At 36.2% G+C, this 21413-nt stretch overlaps 1 protein-coding gene across 5 annotated transcripts in view; it reads left to right on the top strand.

Moving 5' to 3' along the window:
* Positions 1 to 21413, top strand: part of WDR7 (WD repeat domain 7) — a 372747-nt gene that overhangs the window by 28873 nt on the left and 322461 nt on the right. For 4 of the 5 annotated variants that reach the window (XM_003264268.4, XM_003264267.4, XM_030810359.1 and 1 more), the window contains exons 4-12: positions 1362 to 1440; positions 2748 to 2922; positions 6249 to 6325; positions 7157 to 7276; positions 11854 to 11999; positions 12348 to 12450; positions 15552 to 15693; positions 15886 to 16134; positions 17175 to 17395. In XM_003264268.4, coding sequence (XP_003264316.2) covers positions 1362 to 1440; positions 2748 to 2922; positions 6249 to 6325; positions 7157 to 7276; positions 11854 to 11999; positions 12348 to 12450; positions 15552 to 15693; positions 15886 to 16134; positions 17175 to 17395 — 1312 coding nt within the window. Of the gene's footprint in view, positions 1 to 1361; positions 1441 to 2747; positions 2923 to 5395; positions 5405 to 6248; positions 6326 to 7156; positions 7277 to 11853; positions 12000 to 12347; positions 12451 to 15551; positions 15694 to 15885; positions 16135 to 17174; positions 17396 to 21413 lie in introns of those variants that run through there. The other variant, XM_030810361.1, reaches the window with a different exon arrangement.

Raw genomic sequence — 21413 nt, 5'->3', positions numbered from 1 at the left:
AATGTTTAAAAAGATTTAAAAACAGTTTTCAAAACATTTTTTGGTGCTTAGAAAATTACACATATTTATACAATATGCTATTGAAGAAAGTTGGGGAACTTGAAGAGAATTATATAAGAAATTGGTGCTATGTGTGGTGGCTCACTCCTGTAATCCTAACACTTTGGGAGACTGAGATGGGTGGATCACGTGAGCACAGGAGTTTGAGACCAGCCTGAGCAACATGTTAAAACCCTGTCTCTACAAAAAAATGCAACAACTAGCCGGGCATGATGGTGTGCACCTGTAGTCTGAGCTACTCAGGAGGCTGAGTGATAGGATCACTCGAGCCCAGGAGATTGAGGCTGTTAGTGAGCTGTGATTGTGCCACTGTATTCCAGCCTGGGTGACACAGTGAGACCCTGTCTCAAAAAAGCAAAACAAATCAGAAATTGTTCTCCCCACTGAAGAGAACCTTGTATAATTCATTGGAACAAAAAGAAGCAATATAAGCTAAAAATATAATAGCTGTTGGTCAATTAAAGGATAATTCCCATTAGGATGCATATTCTAAATTGAATGTTCTTTGAAAAATTGTCTTATATAAAACCATGTGAGATACAGAAAATAGTATCTTAGAGAAAACCCTAATGATATCAGGATCATTGCATTTTATTAATTTTTTTCTGTTAAATGTATTTCTTCAATAGACAAGGCATGTTGACATTTCTGATTTTCAATGTTACATCTTTCAATCTTATATCTAGTTTTTTTGTACGCATTCAATAAAATTACAATAAATACAGAATGAAAATTGTAATCTTGGATTTTATTTGCAAAAGTTTGAAATTCAGTTGACTTTAACTTTTGTTTTTTGCAGTTTGAAATTCTCTAGCTATCTGGATGACAAATATAAAATCTCAGTAGTTTAAATTAGTTTATTTCTTGTTTTTGTCACTTGTCCCTCATGTGTCATTTGAGGCCTCTACTCTGCTTCGCTGCTATCCTTACTTTGAGGTTCAGAGTGAGGGAGCAACCTCTATGTGAAGCAGCCAGTCTCTGGAACAGAGCTCTGGAAAGCCTTGCATTGGTTCTGGCCAGAACTACTTACAAGACTTCACTAACCAAAAGGGAACCAGGAAATGCAGTCTTATTATGGGCCTAGAAAGGATGTGGAATGTGGTGGGGGGTGGGCAGTTTGGAAGGGGTGTTAGGAGGGTCGAGGGAGGACTGGAAATTTTGATGAACAGCAGTAATGACTGTATGCTACTTTTTCTGAAATATATTAGTTTTAATGGAAGATTAATTTTAAATCACTGTGACAAAGTTGAATGGTGCTTTAAAAAGTCACATTCAAAGCTGACCATTATTTTGTTTTATAGAGAGATGTGCCTCTGGGATGTGAGTGATGGCAGATGTATTGAATTTACAAAATTAGCTTGCACACATACTGGCATACAGGTTAGTATCTATTTCTGTGACTCTAAGCACAAACTATTATAAGTATATAATTTAAAATATTTTTAAAACATTGAGCCTGTCATTTTGTATGAAAAGTGGTGGGTAGTAGTAATAGGACAAGAAAACTAGAATTGAAGTGGTAAAAGTATTCCTCATAAGATGGTATGTTGGGAATGGTAAGAAAGGAGAGGAGACTAATGGAGAAAGATACAGTGCAAGCAAATTGCTGCTGCTTCTGCTGTTCTGGGCTACCTTGGTTACCCAAGTGAGAACCCCTTCACTACTTGGCAAAATGCTCTAGGTCCTAAATAATGGAATTCTTCCTTGCAAAAGCCTTTGTGATTCCACTTGTGATTGACACAAATTGACCTACTTTTTGGACCATATCTTTTTTTTTTTTTTGCTCATGCAGTTGGTCCTTTTGCTCATGCAGTTGGTCCTTGGACACGTATTTTTAAAACTTTCCAACTCTTCAGAAGACATGACTGTTTCATATGCCTGGCTTAATATGTAGAGTGTTACACAGGAATTTGTAGTTTCTGACTTACATTCCTGGTGTTCTTTTTTGCTTTTTCATAGCTCTCTAATTCTCTGTACTTCAGTTTACTAATTGTTTACTGTGAGTGTTGGGAAATTATGAATTATATTAAAAATATGATCAATTATGATTTCAGTGGGAAAGGAAGAGAAGGTAACTCACACTTATTGAGCAGATACAGTGTAGGCATTTCTTGTATTGTGTTGGATTTAGTCCTCCTGACACCCTTACATATTAAATAGGAGATTATCATTTTACATATAAGGAGGCTGAGGCCCTGATTATGTTTGAACGTCAATCATCCTTCTAAGTTGTATTTGCATAACTGTAATTATAAGCTTATATTTCACTATTTCTACTCATTTAAAATTCATGTTATTTTTGTGACCCACCTGAGCTTCCCTTTTGATGTGATTTGTAAAGCTGATTTTATTCAGGTGTTTTATTAATTTATTCAACAGTTCTGTTTTAGATGCTAGAGGGGGATGAAAACAATTATCATGAATTCTGTTTCAAAATAGTTCAAAAGGGAGGATAAGATGTTAGGAAAATAATTTTTGTTAGCTATTTAAAAATGTTAATATAACTTAATATATGTGTGTGCACATACACCCATATAATATGTACCATTTGGTAAATATCTAAAATTCTTACCAAAGAAGTTGAGCTTTAGGAGAATATTGTAATAACCTTGATGAATGCATATTAATCAAGTATCTAAATTAAAGGAGAACACTCAGAAATCTTTTTCCTCTTGGTGTGAATGTAGTTCTACCAGTTCTCTGTTGGGAATCAGCAAGAAGGAAGGCTTTTATGCCATGGACATTACCCTGAAATCCTTGTTGTGGATGCTACCAGCCTTGAAGTATTATACTCCTTAGTATCAAAGATATCACCAGACTGGATTAGCTCCATGAGTATTATTCGATCCCACCGAACACAAGGTCAGTGTATTAAGCCTGTTAGGAGCTTTAGCACCATGACTTAATGTTTAGTTTACTATAACATTCTACAGTTTATTGTAAATTAATACTTTGGGATATATTCTTCTATTTAAGAAATAACTACACCAATAATTTATGGTTTGTTTCCTCCTTCATAAAGAAATCTTTGATTGAATGAAGACTTAATTGTTGGCTTGTCTCCATTCCATGATGTATAAGTCACCAGCTTTTGACAGAGTATATGGGTGATTATCTGAAGTGGAGGAAGAATATCTTAACCTTTGGGGGTGTAGTTTTACCTTTGGGAGGAACTGTAGTTTTACCTGTATATTTCTGGAGTCTGGTTCTGTCACTTGCTTAAGAGGCATAGGAAATGTTTCCATTTCAAATGGAGATAGTGAAAAAGGAGAGATTATACACAGTTAAATTTAGTGAAAGTTCCTGGAAGGGGCTGATTTGTACTTGATGCTCAAAAAATATTATTATCTTTTCTTCATTGTTGTTGAAACCTCTCAATAACAACCATGAAAGCAAAAGTAAAGTTGTCAGGAAAAGAGCAATAGTTAATGCAGAACATTGAATGTCTACTTTTATAAGCCTTTTAAGGAGCATTCTTTTACTTTCAAATGGCTTCGTAGTTTTGTGCTCCCTATAGAGGCCGGTAAATAACCACCACCACTACCACCAGTATCACCAGCGCCATCACCATGAGGACTTTCATTTACTGTGTGTTTACACTACCAAGCACCATGCTAAGCATTTACATATGATCAATTCTCACAATACTTAGTGGGGTAGGTACTGTTAATATTCATCATATAGATGGGGAGAATGATGAGAGTTAGGGTGATGACGTCTTTGCTAAAGGACCCTGGAATAGTTACTTTAACCACTGTGTTACACTGCTTCCCATTAGTGAATTGCCTTCAACTTTATAGGAGCTTTCCCTTTGTAACCTCTTAGGGTTGGAAAATCAGCACATAGCTTTTTATTCAGGAGTCATTCAACAAATATTTATTGAATGCCTACAAACTTCCAGGTGCAAGGGATTGAAATACTAATACTTGAGGGAGTCAATTCTAATAAAGGACAATGATATATAAACAAATAACAGTTTAGAGTGCAAAGTGTGCAAGATGGAAAAATAGTGTGGAGAGGATGGCAGTGAGGCTGATTGAGGGCAGTAGAGGGCCACCCAGATCAGATGAAGTCTGATCTAGGGTTTGGAAGATGAGAAAGAGTTTAGCAGACATGCGATCAGGATGTTTCCGGCAAAGGAGATAGTCTGTAGGTACAAAAGCATTAAAATTATGATAGGTGTATATGTGAAACTATAGATTATCTTTTTCTGGGGCAAGAAATATGAGGGAAGGAGTGGCAGGATATAAGGCTGGCAGAACTGGCAGGAGACAGGTCTTGAAAGCCCTGTGTATCAGCTAGGGAATTCACTCTGTGGATCAGGGGTTGTCAAACTTGTACTGTAAAGGGCCAGATATGAAATATTTTAGGCTGTGCAGGCCATATGGTCCATGTTTCAACTACTCAACTCTGCTGTTTTAGCACAAAAGCAGCCACAGACAATACATTAGTGAATGAGCCTGGCTGTGTTCCGATAAAACTTTATTTACAAAAACAGCCAGTGGGGTGGAGTTGACTCAAGAGCTGTAGCTTGCAGGCTCTCACTGTAGATGATGGGCAGTCTCTGAAGGGACTTATGCTTTAAACTTCAAAGATGGGAGCAAATTAAGAGATTAGTTGCCCAGCTGAGAGTGGTGCAGGCCTGCTCTAAAGTGGACTGTAGGAAGAGTGGATGCACTGGCTTCATTTCCTGCCGCTGTTCTTCAGAGTGTTGGTTCTGAAGTTTGTTAATAGGTATTTGTCAAAAAGGTGGGATCTCTGGTTAAATATATTTGGGAGATGTTAGGTGAAATAAAATTGAGCAGGCTTCTTTAATGTGAACTTTCTCAGAGAGGTTTTTTATGCATATTAGAGAATTACTGCTTTATTCCTAAGCATAACAGTGAGAATGAGATTTGTGTTAATTTTCCAGGCAATAGGGAACTAATCATTCATATATTTATCTCTAATATTAGTTACAATGAATCTTTTATTTACAAAAGATCTATATTTGTGACCAAGCAGTTTGCATATTTAAAATTTTTACACTCCTTTTGTATATGTTTACACTGTAGTCTGAACAGAATAGAATGTAACTTAAATCAATTAATTCCAATGCCTTACAGTGCCTAGAAAACTATGTGATATTGATAAGGTTTTTATTTAAAGATAATCATTTTTTAAATAACAGTAATAACTCATACTAAATTCTCTTATTGAGAATTTGACAGAGTATTTTATTTCAGGATACTGAGCCAATATTTGAGGAGGAATCCAAACCAATTTATTGTCAGAATTGCCAAAGCATCTCTTTTTGTGCATTTACACAAAGGTCATTTTGGTTGTGTGTTCCAAATATTGGAGGGTAAGATAATTATATAAATAAGAAGCTGTATTTTTATCCTTCAAGACATTGGTTTATCATTCTCTTATTGAGAATTTAGTATGTGCTGAATGTTTTCCCTTGGCGTGTCTTAATTTTTATAACAACCCATTAGGATAGGTACTGTTGTTACTCATTTATATTTGCTTCCAGATAAGAAAATTGAATTTAAGATAGTTTGTTATCTAAAGGTCATTGGTTAATTAGTGAAGAAAAATGTGATTTTGCTTTTAACATTCCCCTCCCTCACTCTGGAGCCCACATTGACTGCTTTCCAATGCTCATCCTCTCAAAATTCCTGTACGTGACCCTGGTGCTGTCACTGCTCCCTTTTACCTGAAGCTTAGGAACTTAGATTTTATATCGTATCTTTCTCTTGATCACACTCTGTGGAGGATGTAATGTGCAATGAAGTATCTGGAAGGTGGCAAGGTATGTGGGAAAGGGGGAGAAATTAGTGCCTTGAAGAAATAAAGTGCTTGAGCTCATCCATGATAAAGAATTAAAAGTTGTGAATTTTGAAGTGTAAAAGTTCATTGTTAACATAGTAATCAAGAACATTTGAAATTATTAAAAACTTTTTGATTAGAAATAAAAAATTCAATTAGCTAGAAATAATTTTCCTTGAATTTTAAGTTGTTGGCCATCTTTATTAACTTGTGTTTCAAAACCTGGTTTCTGTTTCATGAAATAGAGAATTGTGTTTTTCTGCTAATTGTAAAACATGCTATTGTTTAATTTCATTCAAGCAAAACATCTTAATATTTAGAAAGAAAGCATATTATGTTCGTAACCTGGGCTGCTTTTTTGTCCCTTCTCATTTTAGAGGACACGGTGGTAGCACTCTCGGTGACTGGCATCCTGAAGGTCTGGATTGTTACCTCGGAAATAAGTGACATGCAGGTGAGAAAAAGGAAAGCGGGGTGATTTCTCTGTTTTTAATCTCTATAGCTCAAAATTTTAGTAATGATTTGCCCCTTCCATTTTTTTTAAGGGGGAAGGACAAAGCGATTATTGTTTGATAATTTTCTTATAGGCATAGTATGGAAGATTCTCTAGTATGCTATGGGAGTGAATTTTTTATTCACTTTTAATGGCAACATCTGCTCTATCATGGATATAAAATAGAGAAACATATTGCGCACGATATGCTGAGGAGAAACATAAAAGAAGCGGGGTTCTCCTCAACTGCTTCTGTTTAAATTGACTCAAAGGAAAAAAAAATTAAGCAAATCACCACAAAAAATAAACAAAGCCATTTTTAGTCATCTATTTCAGTTCTTTGGGCTTGAATTCCTTGTTCTTTTTTTTTTTTTATCAATGAGAAAGATCAAGTCTCTGACAATTTTGATGCTACTCTCTTCAGCTAGGGAATTTTTAGGCATGGAATTCAGGAGAATATAGAGGAATTAATTAGATTTTTTTTAAAAGCACATATAGCTACAAAAATTAGGATTAAGGCAGACTTTATCATCTGTCATTACCAGAGCAATGATACTCTGAGTCTCATCAGAATTGAAATCTCAGGGGATTTTGTAGCAACAGTATTTGTGCCTAGCTGCTTTTAGGGTATATCTTTGCTGCTTTTTACTACCTTGGCGCTTACCTGAGGGGCTAAAATGATGAACATATGAAGCGATGCCTTTATTTAATTTTGTTGCCTTTATCATTGTGTGATAATTTTAATTGACAGTCATGGCAGTCCTAAAGCTTTACAAATCTTTCTCTTTTCAGGATACTGAGCCAATATTTGAGGAGGAATCCAAACCAATTTATTGTCAGAATTGCCAAAGCATCTCTTTTTGTGCATTTACACAAAGGTCACTTTTGGTTGTGTGTTCCAAATATTGGAGGGTAAGATAATTATATAAATAAGAAGCTGTATTTTTATCCTTTAAGACATTGGTTTATCAAATTTCCAAAGAACCCTAAAGAAGTACTTGGTGCAAGACTATTTTCACCATTTAGAATTCATGTCTGCTTTTGATATCACATTTTGAGAAGTTGGGACTTGGCTATATATAGTTGTCTTTTTTTGTTTGTGTTTATGGAATGATTCAGTTAGAGACTGTATTTCATTGGTCTTAATTTCTCCTTTTTGCTACTGTTTTAGTCACAGTCTTATCAGTACAATATAAGCAGTTGTAGGGAGTTTTCTACAGGTTGGACATTTCTTTGTAGGGTGTTATTAAAGCTAATAGTATTTTCCCTGGCTTCTTATAGTTGGAAAGTCTTCTCATATCCCTTCAGAGCTAATGATGGAAGAGATGTATTACTACTGTATTACTTCCACATTGCCAGACTTTAATATTTCCATAATAGAAAAATAGCATGTTTTGGCCAGGCACGGTGGCTCACGCCTGTAATCCCAGCACTTTGGGAGGCCGAGGCGGGCAGATCACGAGGTCAGGAGATCGAGACCATCCTGGCTAACACGGTGAAACCCCGTCTCTACTAAAAATACAAAAAAAAAAAAAATTAGCCGGGCGAGGTGGCAGGCGCCTGTAGTCCCAGCTCCTCGGGAGGCTGAGGCAGGAGAATGGCGTGAACCCCGGGGAGTGGAGCCTGCAGTGAGCCGAGATTGCGCCACTGCACTCCAGCCTGGGTGAAACAGCGAGACTCCATCTCAAAAAAAAAAAAAAAAAGAAAAATAGCATGTTTGGGGCACTTGCTCTGTGACTAGCACTTTTTTCAAAGCTTGCCATGTATTATTTCTTTTAATCCCTACAACTCTCTGACGTTAGGTGGATTAGCTATTTAATTCGGAATAACAAATCATTCCAAAAATTATTAGTTTAAAACAACAAACATGTTTTATCACGAGGCTCTTGTTTTTGTTTTTTGTTTTCTTAAAGAGATGTGGTCTCATTCTGTAGCCCCGGCTGGAGTGCAATGGAACAATCACAGTTCACTACAGCCTTGAACTCCTGGCCTCAAAGGATCCTCCCAGCTCAACCTCCTGAGTTGCTAGGACTACAGGCATGCATTACCAAGCCTGGCTAATTTTAGAATTTTTTTGTAGAGATGGGGTCTTACCCTGTTGCCCAGGCTGGTCTTGAACTCCTGGGCTCAGGCAATCCTCCTGCCTCAGCCCCCCAAAGTGCTGGGATTATAGGCATGAGCCACCATTCCTGGCTACATTTTGTTCTTTAAAAACAGTCACAAAATGCAACCTACACACAGAGGAGAGGATTACACATGGGTGTGAATACCAGGGTTTGGGATCACTGGGGCCCTGTTAGAGACTGCTTACCACAGGAGGACTTGTTACTTTCCCCATTTTGCAGATGAGGCAACTGAGGCAGTGAGGGGATGAATAACTTGACAAAAGTTATGTAAATGGCAGCCGAGTTGCTGCGTTATAACACAGGTATCTGACTGCAGCAGCTGCTCTCATTACTACTATGCTATACTGTCTCATAATTAGAACCTGGAATGGGCTGGTTTCCTGAGCTTAGAACACAAGGGGATGGGCCATATGGTGAAAGGAATGACTAGGGAAGCAGCATCTTAACCTTATCGTTGTCCCTTACTATATTAGAATAAAATTAGGAAAAGCTAGCCGCTGCTTGCTTACAGTAGGTTTTATGGGTTTCTTCCTTTGTCTTAAAATTTAAAACGGATGCAAATAGTAATAAAAAAACAAGTTGGGCATGGTGGCTCATGCCTGTAATCCCAGCACTTTGGGAGGCCCAAGGCAGGCAGATCACGAGGCCAGGAGTTTGAGACCAGCCTGGCCAACATGGTGAAACCCTGTCTCTACTAAAAAAAAAAAAAAAAAAAAAAAAAAAAATTAGGGCATGGTGACACACACCTGTAATCCCAGCTACTTGGGAAGTTGAGGCAGGAGCCCGGGAGGCAGAGGTTGCAGTGAGCCGAGATTGCGGCACTGCACTCCAGCCTGGCTGACAAAGCAAGACTCTGTCTTGGGAAAAAAAGGGGCAAGAGGATACAGTGAAAAATGTGTCTCTTCCCCACTGGAACTTCCCTTTCCCTTCCAGATAAGAGTATCTAGTACCAGTTTCATTTGTGTCCATTATAAACGTTTTATAATTATGTGAGAACAGCTTTTTCTTTCTTAAAATGCATACATAAGAGTAAAAAGACAACTCACACAGTCAGAGAAGATAATTACAATATACATAGATGATGAAGAATTGTCCAGTATTTATAAAAAAACCAACTCCTGCAAATCAAGAAGAAAACTACGGAACACTCAGCAGGAAATTGGACAAAAATATTTCACACAAGACGAAAGCCAGATGGCCAGTAAATGTATAGAAAGGTGCTCAACTTCACTAATCATCATATTAAGACAATACTGAGATAGTACTACCACCCACCAGAATGGCTTTTTAAGATACTTATTATCATGAAGAAGTTTTCAATTGGGCTTACTATAAGCTGAGATTCAAATAAAATCTTTCATTTTCCCCTAATATTTATATGGTTTTATTTTTAATTTTGTCTGTTTATTTTGAGACAGAGTCTTGCTGTCACCCAGGCTGGAGTGCAATGGTGCAATCTCGGCTCACTGTAACCTCTGCCTCTCAGGTTCAAGGGATTCTCCTGCCTCAGCCTCCCAAGTTGCTGGGATCACAGGCATGCACCACCGCGCCTGACCAATTTCTGTATTTTTAGTAGAGATGGGTTTCACCATGTTGCTCAGGCTGGTCTTGAACTCCTGGCATCAAGTGATCAGCTTGCCTTGGCCTCCCAAAGTGCTGGGATTATAGGCATGAGCCACCGTGCCTGGCCTGTATGGCTTTGTCTTACATACCTTTGAATCTTTAATCTGGAATTTATTTTGTATAAATTGTGAGATATAGGTCCAGTTTTATTTTTATTCCAGATGGACCCCCCAGTTCCCGATGCCATTTGTTGAATAATTCATTCGTCTGTTGTCCCTTGATAATATACTATATTCCTACATTATTGGAATCTGTTTTCAGACTTCTGGATTTGTCTGCCCATTCATGAATTAATACTGTATTGTTCTAACTTTTATAGTTGTATGATTTGCTTTAACAGATAATAGGGCTGGAGGGCTGGTTTCCCTTCATTACTCTTTCTTGGAGTTTTCTTGGCTATAATTGTAGTGCTGATGCTATATGCTAATAAATATTATAAGAAATCATGGTAAATGCAGCTAGGATGTGTTATAACTTCAAGGCTGCATACAAGCAACTTCATTGTTTTCTTTAAAGAAAAGTAAAATAGAACCTCTGAGCTATTGAGGAATGAGGAATTACTCATTCCTCCTGGGAAAATTTTCTAACAACATTTAATGTACTTTTCTCAAATATTGAAAGTGATAGAATAATTCTGCTAGGAATGATAAGAGCAGAGTTTTTAGTTTTAGCTCTGTCACTTACTGGACACATGACTTGGAGCAATTGATCAAATCCTTATTTGTGTCCGTTTCTTGTCTGTAAACTGGAATAGTAACATCTGCAATGATTCTCAGGTTCATATGAGATAATAATTGTAAAGGTACTTTGTAAACTTTGCAGTGCCTTGCAAATGTAAAGCCCTATAAGGTTAGTAGCCTTTATTGCTGGTGAAATTATAGGGATTTGAATTTTATATGTGAAAATTATTACATAGTAAAATTGAGCCTGTTAACTATAGTATTTTAGAACATTGATGAAATAATGTAAAGCAAAGTAACTCCCTTGTAATAATGAGTTATTCCCATGCCAGAGTTTATTGTTAGAAATGTTGTTATTGGGCCAGGCAAGGTGGCTCATGCTTGTAATCCCAGCACTTTAGGAGGCCAAGGTGGGAGGATCACTTGAGCCCAGGAGTTCGAGACCAGCCTGGGCAACATGGTGAGACCCTGTCTCTACAAGAAATAAGAAATAAAAAAGTTAGCAGGGCATGGTGGCATGCTCTTATAGTCCCAGCTATTTGAGAGGCTGAGGTAGGAGAATCACTTGAGCCCGGGAGTTTGAGGTTGCAGTGAGCTCTGATTGTGCCACTGCACTTCAGCCTGGGTGGCAGAGCAAGACTTTGTCTCAAGAAAAAAAAAAAAAAGAAATGCTGTTACTAGACATAGAAATAAAACAGGGCTCAAGCCTGTATGTTTGAGGTTGATTCCCTATTATTTGCAATTCTTTAATGGACTACTTTCTCTAGATAGAAAGTCTGAGGATAACTGTTCCTGTAGCGGGGAGCACCCTCGCTCCACTTGTCATAGTCTGTTCCCTGTCCACAGGGAGGTTACCCATAACTAGGGGCCTAGTTGTGTTTTCCCTATTGAAGGCGACCTTTCTCAGGGCTTATTGACAAACTGTCTTTATCTGATGCAGCAAACTGAGTTTTCTAAATACATTTCCAGGCTTTTTTTTTTTTTTTTAACTTGAAATGTCGCTGGATCTTACTTTTTACAACAATATGGAGTAGATTGTGAATTTCTTTCTTCCTTGCAGGTGTTCGATGCCGGAGACTATTCCTTGTTGTGTTCAGGTCCTAGTGAAAATGGACAGACATGGACCGGAGGGGACTTTATCTCAGCAGATAAAGTCATCATTTGGACAGAAAATGGGCAAAGTTATATTTACAAACTACCTGCCAGGTATGCAGCAAGTAATAAATTAGGACAGTCATCAAAAGTAAAAGATTCAGAATTTAGGGTACAACCTGAACTTAAGAAAATGTATGTAGTATAAATATTTAACTTTGATAAAACACTTCAGAACTTCTTAAGTTCGATTTTTAATTCCAATTTAACTTCTAAGCGCAAAAATTTGGTGGATTTTTTTTTGAAGGACAATATTTTTATAACATTAATTTAATGCCTCATTAAATTAACTATAATTTAAAAATCCCCTTTTTGTCCAATACCAAAAAACCTTGTCATATGGAATTATAAAGTATTTAATGCCAGTATTTTAATTGAATATTGTATTTTTCCCATATTCAGTTGCCTTCCAGCTAGTGATTCATTCCGCAGTGATGTGGGGAAAGCAGTTGAAAATTTAATTCCTCCGGTACAACATAGCCTCTTGGATCGAAAAGATAAAGAGGTAAAATTCTTGAGGTGTCATTTATAATTGAAAGTTACATTGAAAAGCTTCTACAACTGTATTCATTGTCTTGTGATACGTTTAAAAAATTTATACAATTCAAAGCACTGTGTTAGATGTAAAACATTTTGAGATGGTCAGTTATAAGGACATTTCAAAATCTGCTCATTTAAAAATACATAATATGCCTATGAAATAACATTCGTTTTTCTAAGAGTACAAGTGATCTTATGCTAATTGCATATTGAAATTGACTTTTTGATGAAGTTCATATTGATGGTGTAAATTATTTTACATACTATTATGCAGTTATAAACATAGTGACAGATATATTTTTAGAAGAGCACAGGCCGGGCACGGTGGCTCACGCCTGTAATCCCAGCACTTTGGGAGGCCAAGGCGGGTGGATCATGAGGTCAGGAGATCGAGACCACAGTGAAACCCCGTCTCTACTAAAAATACAAAAAAAAAAATTAGCCGGGCACGGTGGCAGGCTCCTGTAGTCCCAGCTACTCCGGAAGCTGAGGCAGGAGAATGGCGTGAACCCGGGAGGCGGAGCTTGCAGTGAGCCAAGATCGCGCCACTGCACTCCAGCCTGGGCGACAGAGCGAGACTCCGTCTCAAAAAAAAAAAAAAAAAGAAGAGCACACATAGTTTTGTAATAATGCTGAGTAATAATAGTTCTTTTGTTGAACAAGGCATTGCGGTACCTCCACAAAATCATGTAGCAGTTTAAATCATTAGAAACTAGAAATAAAGAATAAGACATTTTTTTCTCTATAAAAATAAAAGTTTATTGTGATTTCTGAAAACGTGCTTAATATCCACTTAATGCTGAAGTACAACAGCACTTAGTACTGGGTTTTCAACTCTATATTGAGCAGTAAGAAAGAAGCTTTGGCTTTGAAAGCAGAGTTTTTTTTTTTTTTTTAATTGATGCTCTAGGTTTCCATGGCTTTATCATTCTGAACATTACGTCTCACATTTATGTGGCCGGGTGGCTAAGGGAAGGGAATTGTTCTTTCCATGAATATTTTGAATATATAGAATTTGTATATCTATATACAATTAAGATCATCTGTAGCCTGTCTGTTCTTTACTCAAACTTCCACTTACTGCTCTTCAACCTAGATAGTCACATCCAATTAACCTAAGGAATAATGACTTGTATAAAATATACATAAGCAAAACCAAAAAAAGATCATTTTCTTTAAATATCAGCTCCCTAATATGTTTTAAATTAAAAACATGTATTTTGTGATGTGTTGAAATGTAGAATATTGGTTATTACAGCTGCTGTAGCAATTTTTCCTTGTTAAATATATAGTTTATCAATTAAAAATTTTAGTCTGGGCAACATAGTGAGACCCCATCTCTAAAAAAAAAAAATTAACATGGTGTGGTGGTACACGCCTGTAGTCCCAGCTACTTGGGAGGCTGAAGTGGGAGGATCCTTTGAGCTGGGAGGTGGAGGCTGCAGTGAGCTGTGATCGTGCCACTGCACTCCAGCCTGGGCAACATGGCGAGACCCTGTCTCAAAACCAAAAAAAATTCAGTAAGTAAAGTCAAACAATTGGTTATGCTTAATATGTGTAGTTTCCATTGGCTAATGCTTTTAGCTGTTAATTACTGTATTTGATTAACCAGTATTTGAATACAGTAATTAGACTGTTAACTATAATTGTTAAAACTGAAGTCAAATTTAATATTGCTTTTCAGGCTAAGATTCTGTTCTTTAATATTCCAGTATTTGTGAAGTAATCCTCTGAATTTTAGTAGAAGTCCACTACACTATTTAGTATTTTCAGATAGTACTTCATTGAAGGCACAAAATCTGAAGCTGAAAATGAAAGTACACATAAGACCCTAATGAATGGTTTTTGTTCCTGGTAGCTGGTAGCTAACAGAGGCTAGGTTCAAATTGATTATGAAAATATGAGCAAGTAAAACATGATATGCTATTAGTTGAAAAATATACTAATTTTAACAATGGGGTCCTCTAGTTGCGCAAGCTTGATAGTTCAATTTTGTTGGTGTTTTTTCTTTTTTTTTTTTTTTGAGATGGAGTCACCCTTTGACTCCCAGGCTGGAGTGCAGTGGTGTGATCTCGGCTCACTGCAACCTTTGCTTCCTGGGTTCAAGTGATTCTCCTGCCTCAGCCTCCCGAGTAGCTGGGATTACAGGTGCACACCACCATGCCCGGCTAATTTTTGTATTTTTATTAGAGACAGGGTTTCACCATGTTGGCCAGGCTGGTCTTGAACTTTTGGCCTCAAGTGATCTGCCTGCTGCGGCCTCCCAAAGTGCTGGGATTACAGGTATGAGCCACTGTGGCCAGCCTACTTTTTGTTTTTTTGAGGCAAGGTCTTGCTCTGTCATCCAGGCTGGAGTGCAGTAGTGAAATGATAGTTCACTGTAGCTTCAAACTCTTGGACTCAAGGGATGCTCCCACCACAGCCTCCTGAATACCTGGAGCTATGAGCCTGTGCCACCATGCTGGGCTAATTTTTTTTTGGTTTGTTTGTTTTTCTGTAGAGACAGGATTTAGCTTTGTTGCCCAGGGCCGGTCTCTGACTCCTGGCCTCAAGCGATCTTCCCTGTCATTGTTGGGATTACAAGCACGAGCCACTGTGCCCTAATTTTGTTGCTATTCTTAATGATTAATCAGGAGTGGGCAAAAAAAGCTAGGATTAGTGAGTTCTCTCATCTTGACCTTTTAAGTGAAGACTTTTCTTTTTGATAAAGAAAGCTTAGTTCTGTGTTAATTATTTCATAATAGGCAGTTAAATTGCATTATTGTGGCTACACATGAGTTATTATAAAGTGGTGAAAAGTAGCATAAATACTAATTTTAGAGAAAGGCTGTAAATACAATTTTTGTTTCATTCAATGTTTATATTATACTAGATTAGAATATTAGTTGACATGTATGTTAGTGCTATAGAATTACATTAAAATATTGTTGAATAATCATGCTATAAACACTTTTTCAACTTGGCTACTGGGACAAATTACCTAACATCTTTATTTGAAAAGCATTAATGTGTGAAATATTTTGATTAAAAATACAGCTAAAGATATTCAAATACTTTTTTTGGCAGTTGCTAATTTGTCCTCCTGTTACTCGGTTCTTCTATGGATGCAGAGAATATTTCCATAAACTATTAATTCAGGGTGATTCTTCTGGAAGGTTGAATATTTGGAACATATCAGACACAGCTGATAAACAGGAAAGTGAAGAAGGTAATAGTAAATCATGTGTAATAATTTCTTAATTAATTTAATATCTTAAATACTAACCACTGAATAACATATTCATAATGTACTTATGTCATTTTCTTTCATTACTGGATCAATCAACATTATTTTAATGTTTTAAATTTTTTTTTAACATGCACAAATGTTTTTCTTTTATACAAAACCAAACCTCTACAGGGCTGGCAATGACAACTTCTGTTAGTTTGCAAGAGGCATTTGATAAGCTGAATCCTTGTCCTGCTGGAATTATAGATCAGCTGAGTGTGATTCCCAATAGTAATGAACCTCTTAAAGTAACTGCAAGTGTGTACATACCAGCACATGGACGACTTGTTTGTGGTCGTGAAGATGGAAGCATCATTATTGTACCTGCCACACAGACGGCCATAGTACAGCTGCTGCAAGGGGAACACATGCTCAGAAGAGGTATACTGAAGAGCTCTGTATGTCTAAAGTGTTTTGACAACTCTTACCCAGATAGTGAAAATGTCTCTGTTCTTTGTTTTTAAATAAATACAGTGAATCAGTGTAGTTAGTTGTTGGGGTGCTATGTAGTTGGTAGAGTTTAATGCACAGATAAAATATTCGGTGCCTGTTATTAGAATTAATACAATGTAATGACTGTAAATAAAGAAGTATCCAATTTTATCTCTTGGAGATATGTTAATAGTTTTGTCTCTTAGTTATCTCTATAGATTACTAAATAATTAGTGTATTATCAGTAATTCTGAAAATCCTCCAGAACAGTACCATCCAGTAGAAATTTTTTTTTTTTTTTTTCCTGAGAAAGTCTCACTGTGTTGCCCAGACTAGAGTGCAGTGGCATGATCTCGGCTCACTACATCCTCTGCCTTCTGAGTTCAAGCAGTTCTCCTGCACAGCCTCCCAAGTAGTTGGGATTACAGGCATGTGCCACCACACCCAACTAATTTTTATATTTTTTTAGGGACAGAGTTTCACTATGTTGGCCAGGCTGGTCTCGAACTCCTGACTTCAAGTGATTCACCTGCCTCGGCCTCCCAACAGCCAGTGGAAATGTAATATCAACCATATATATATAACCATACCTGTAATTTCCTAATAGCTATGTTAAAACATAAAATGAAACAGGTGAAATTGACTGTTTTATATAACCCAATATAGCAAAAACTACTTTCATTTCAACTTCTAATCAATATGAAGATTGTTGATGAAATATTTTACGTTTTTTATATCAACTCTTCAAAATCTCGTGACTAGTTTAAATTCACAGCACATAGGAATCTGGATTACCCCCACTTCAAGTGCTCAGTAGTCTCATGTGGCTAGTAGATACTGAATTAGGCAGAGTTGTTTTAGAAGATAAAATTGGAAGCCTTTGCTGTGATATAATTTATAGCTATTCTAAACATTCATGTTTACTTTTACTTACTGAAACTTGGTAAGCCTTTAATTTTCCCATTTTAAATCCAAACCCTCATTCACAGGTTGGCCACCTCACAGAACACTCCGTGGTCATCGGAACAAAGTCACATGTTTGCTATATCCTCATCAGGTTTCAGCTCGGTATGATCAAAGATACCTGATATCTGGAGGTGTGGATTTTTCAGTCATAATTTGGGACATATTTTCTGGAGAAATGAAACATATCTTCTGTGTTCATGGTGGTGAGATTACACAACTTCTAGTTCCACCTGAAAACTGTAGTGTAAGTTGATTTATATAAAAGATTATTTCACTATGGTAGAGCTGAGTTATATTACTATCAGGAATGTAAATGGAATCTAGACTAACTTAAAGGAAGTGTGACAAGAGAATTAAGAAAACCCTTTTAATTTTAAAACTAAAATAATAGTAACATTTAGGCAAAGTTACGGTCACTAACTATTGGGGCACATAGAAACAGAAGATGGACATGGTGTTTTTTTCCTGTTACTAGCTTCGAAATGGTCTGGCTTTTTTCTGAAACATAGCAGCAGTTGAGAAAATGTTTATTGAATGAAGTTTCAATTTTATATTTTAAAATAATTTAAGTATGCCTGAAGACATTGTACAATCTCATTATTTTTGGGTCCATCTGAGCAAAGACAATGAATGTATATGTTGGTAAAGGCAAAATACTTATGGATAGAGTTCATTTAAATAAAAAATTGTTCTAACAAGGGAGACAAAGCCTAACAGTCACTGATGATGATTTTGGAAAATTTCATACATACCTTTGTGGAACCAGATTGCTTTCTGATGCATTTTAAGTTAGGCCATGATGTCATATAAATAGAAATATGAGATTTTAGGAAGGCTTAGGACTGATAACAGTACTTTTCTTTTTTTTTTTACTCTTTATTAATCATGGGACTTATTCATGTGATTAGTCATCTTTGTGTGCATAATCACTATCTCCCAACACTCACACATTTGTGTGCACATATAGACACATCGTCTTCTTGTAGACATGTCATGCTTATAATTCATTCACTGTCACCAGCTCTGGTATTACTGAAATTGAAAACAGTCTTACTGGTGTATCTGCTGCAGTATCTACAAGATATCTCATTTCAAAACCTACAAAATTTTTCTTGGCCCTTCTGCTTACTTGCTTAATCTTCCTGCTAATTCATTTTATCAACCATGTCCTGCCAGTGCTAGATTTTGTTTGATTTGATATTGGTGGCTTTGTAAGAAATCCTAGTACCAATGTTTCTCATTATTTTTCCTGGCAGATTGGCAAATTTACCTCCTTAACTGTTTTCTTCCAGTTAGGTTGTTAATTTCTTATTCACTGTGAAAAACTGCCATGTATTTATTTAACCAATTTTATGTCATATTTTGGTGAAATAGATATTATTGTAATTACATTAGTAAATTAAGGTATTGTTACAACCCCTCTCCTAAACTTCATTTTATAGTAGTTATGTCCTGTGGTGAAACACGACAATTTTCTTTTCTGAATGCACATTTGGTGAAATATCTAATTTTTCAGTGCAAAAATTGATTATTTAGATAATTCTATACCAGTTTAGAACAACCATTTCTGTTTTGATTGATTTTGTGTGTGTGTGAGAGAATGAAATATTTAAAATAATAGAAAGATAGAATAAGATATAGTTTTTCTTTAAATTACAAATGTGATTAAAAGGTTGGAATGGGCCAGGCGCGATGGCTCAAGCCTGTAATCCCAGCACTTTGGGAGGCCGAGGCAGGCGGATCACCTGAAGTTGGGAGTTTGAGACCAGCCTGATCAATGTGGAGAAACCCCATCTCTACTAAAATTACAAAAAATTAGCCGGGTGTGATGGCGCATGCCTGTAATCCCAGCTCTTTGGGAGGCTGAGGCAGGAGAATTGCTTGAACCTGAGAGGCGGAGGTTGCAGTGAGCCGAGATAGCACCACTGCACTCCAGCCTGGGCAACAAAGTGAGACTCTGAGGCCAAGAGTGTACCAGTTGCCTGGGGAATCTGAAGAGAGCTGGTGAAAGGGAAGGCAGATATTTTTAATGCCTTTGAGTGTACCAGTTGCCTGGGGAATCTGAAGAGAGCTGGTGAAAGGGAAGGCAGGTATTTTTAATGCCTTTGGAGTGCTGCGGCAGAAAACTTCCTCCAAGGCTCCATCATTAGAATTATGTAGTTACAGATGAGATGATCTGACATCTTCCCTTCCACCTCCCTCCCAGTTTATTTTACCTTTCCCTGTTACTTATCATTCTCCTTTTATTATAGATTTTAGCATTAAGGAGTCTATTGTCCAAGACCCAGGCACTTTTTCTTTTATTTCCACATAGGTTACTCTTAGAGAAAGAAACTAGGTTTTGGAAAAAATACTAAGGGAATAAAATTATTTTAATATATCAAGAGTACTTTATAAAACATTTTCCTTAATAAACCAGATAGATATGGTTGACAGCAATGAAAATTCAGAAATTAAAAAATAACACTAATCACCCAGTATAATATTTCCAACTTACTGAATTGTGGTGATATTTTACATAAAACTATCCATATTTTCTTAGTTGATTTTCAATTGTGGCAGGTAGCTGGATTTAGAAGTACAGTTTGTGGTATGGAACCTTTGTGTGTGTAATACAGTGTGATACCATTTATGTACATTTTAAAAACACAAATCCATACTGCATATTTTTGGATACATATATAGGTAGTAAAAACATTAAAACCAAAGGGAAAGCTAGTGCCAAATTCAGACCCTGGTTTACTTTTGAGAGTGAGAGGAAGAAGTAGGGAGACTTATTAAAGTGTCATGTTTTATTTACTTTTAGTGTTATAGCTATTTAATATTTACTATTTATTTTCCTCATTTGCATTGACGATGAAATTCTCAGAGCTGTCTTTCTGTTGTTAGAATTATTCAGAACAGAAGTCTTGGAAAATGCCTAAAAATAAACTGTTTAGTACATTTTATGTACTAAACATGTAGTATGTTTCTACATGTAAGCATATAGGCTAAGTTCTTTAATATATTAGTTAAAAAATGAATACTTTTTGTTTAATTTATCGTATTAAACTTTTGATCACATAATCTCCAAAAATACCCAGAAGGGGGCAGCATGGATTTGTGAAAACAGGAGTGTGAGGCATCTAACCTGAACATTAGTGTTTGTGCCTTCAATTGACAGTATTAAAACCAGTATTAGATTCCCGCCTCCTAGAAACAGGTATGCTAATATGAATGGAACACGTGACTGTATGTGTACCAGTGTGGCTAATGTTCACAGCCAGTAAGGGCAATCAACAAATTAGATATTCTTTTTAATATATCATACTGTTGTTCTGACAAAGTACTGAAAGCTTTTGCCTGAATTTGCTTATCTCATATTTTTGATTCTAGATTTTTGTTACTAATTTAATTTGAATATTGCATTTAAAAAGCAGTGTCTATACCTATAGCTTAATATATGAAGTCAAGCAGAGCAAACTTTGTTAATACAAACTGAGCAAAAACAGGAAGCAGAACTAACATTATTTTCTTAAAATACAATGTACATAATGTTCCGTGTCATCCTTTTTCCTTTAACACTTAATTCTCTTAGATTTTGAGAACATTTTCATATATTTTTATGTATTTGGCACCATCTTTTTGATACTAATTTTATTTTTAAAAGTTAAATAATACATAGTTATAGAAAATAGAGATATTTTCTAAAGATGTCATATTTGTCACTAAGAATATTCCTGCAATATTATTTTAAATGATATTCTGTAATTCATTTTTATTGGACATTTTAGAATGTTGCTTGAGAGTTTTTTTTTTTGCCTGTTATCAACAGTGGGAGTGATAATTAGTACAGCTAAATATTTTTGTAGCTCTAGAATGGTTTCTTAGGATAAGTTCTTATACTTGGAGTTGCTATAAAAAAGGGCATATTAATTTTTAAAGGCTTTTGAATAGGTATTGTCAAATTGCTCTTCAAACGATGAGGAATAGGTTTGTACAGTCACCATTTTACTACCATAATCCTTCATCATCCTGTTTATAATCTTCTAAGCCTTGCTAATTTTCTAGTCTTGAAAGCAGCTGTATGTAGAGTATATGTAAGTATAGCTCTCACTTTCATTTTAAAAGCACAAATGTATTAATATACCAATACTATATTAGTTGTGCATTCTGATTGGTTTTATATTCTTGATAATTTTATGTTTTCCAAATTTGTACTACTATTCTATACTATTGTGTTTAAGATAAAAAATTGAGGCTGAGCATGGTGGCTTACACCT

The sequence above is a fragment of the Nomascus leucogenys genome, chromosome 4 (assembly GCF_006542625.1).
Source record: "Nomascus leucogenys isolate Asia chromosome 4, Asia_NLE_v1, whole genome shotgun sequence".
NCBI classification, from domain to species: Eukaryota; Metazoa; Chordata; class Mammalia; order Primates; family Hylobatidae; genus Nomascus; species Nomascus leucogenys.
Note: the sequence above shows the minus strand (reverse complement) of the source record. Positions and strands in the feature narration are given on the sequence as shown.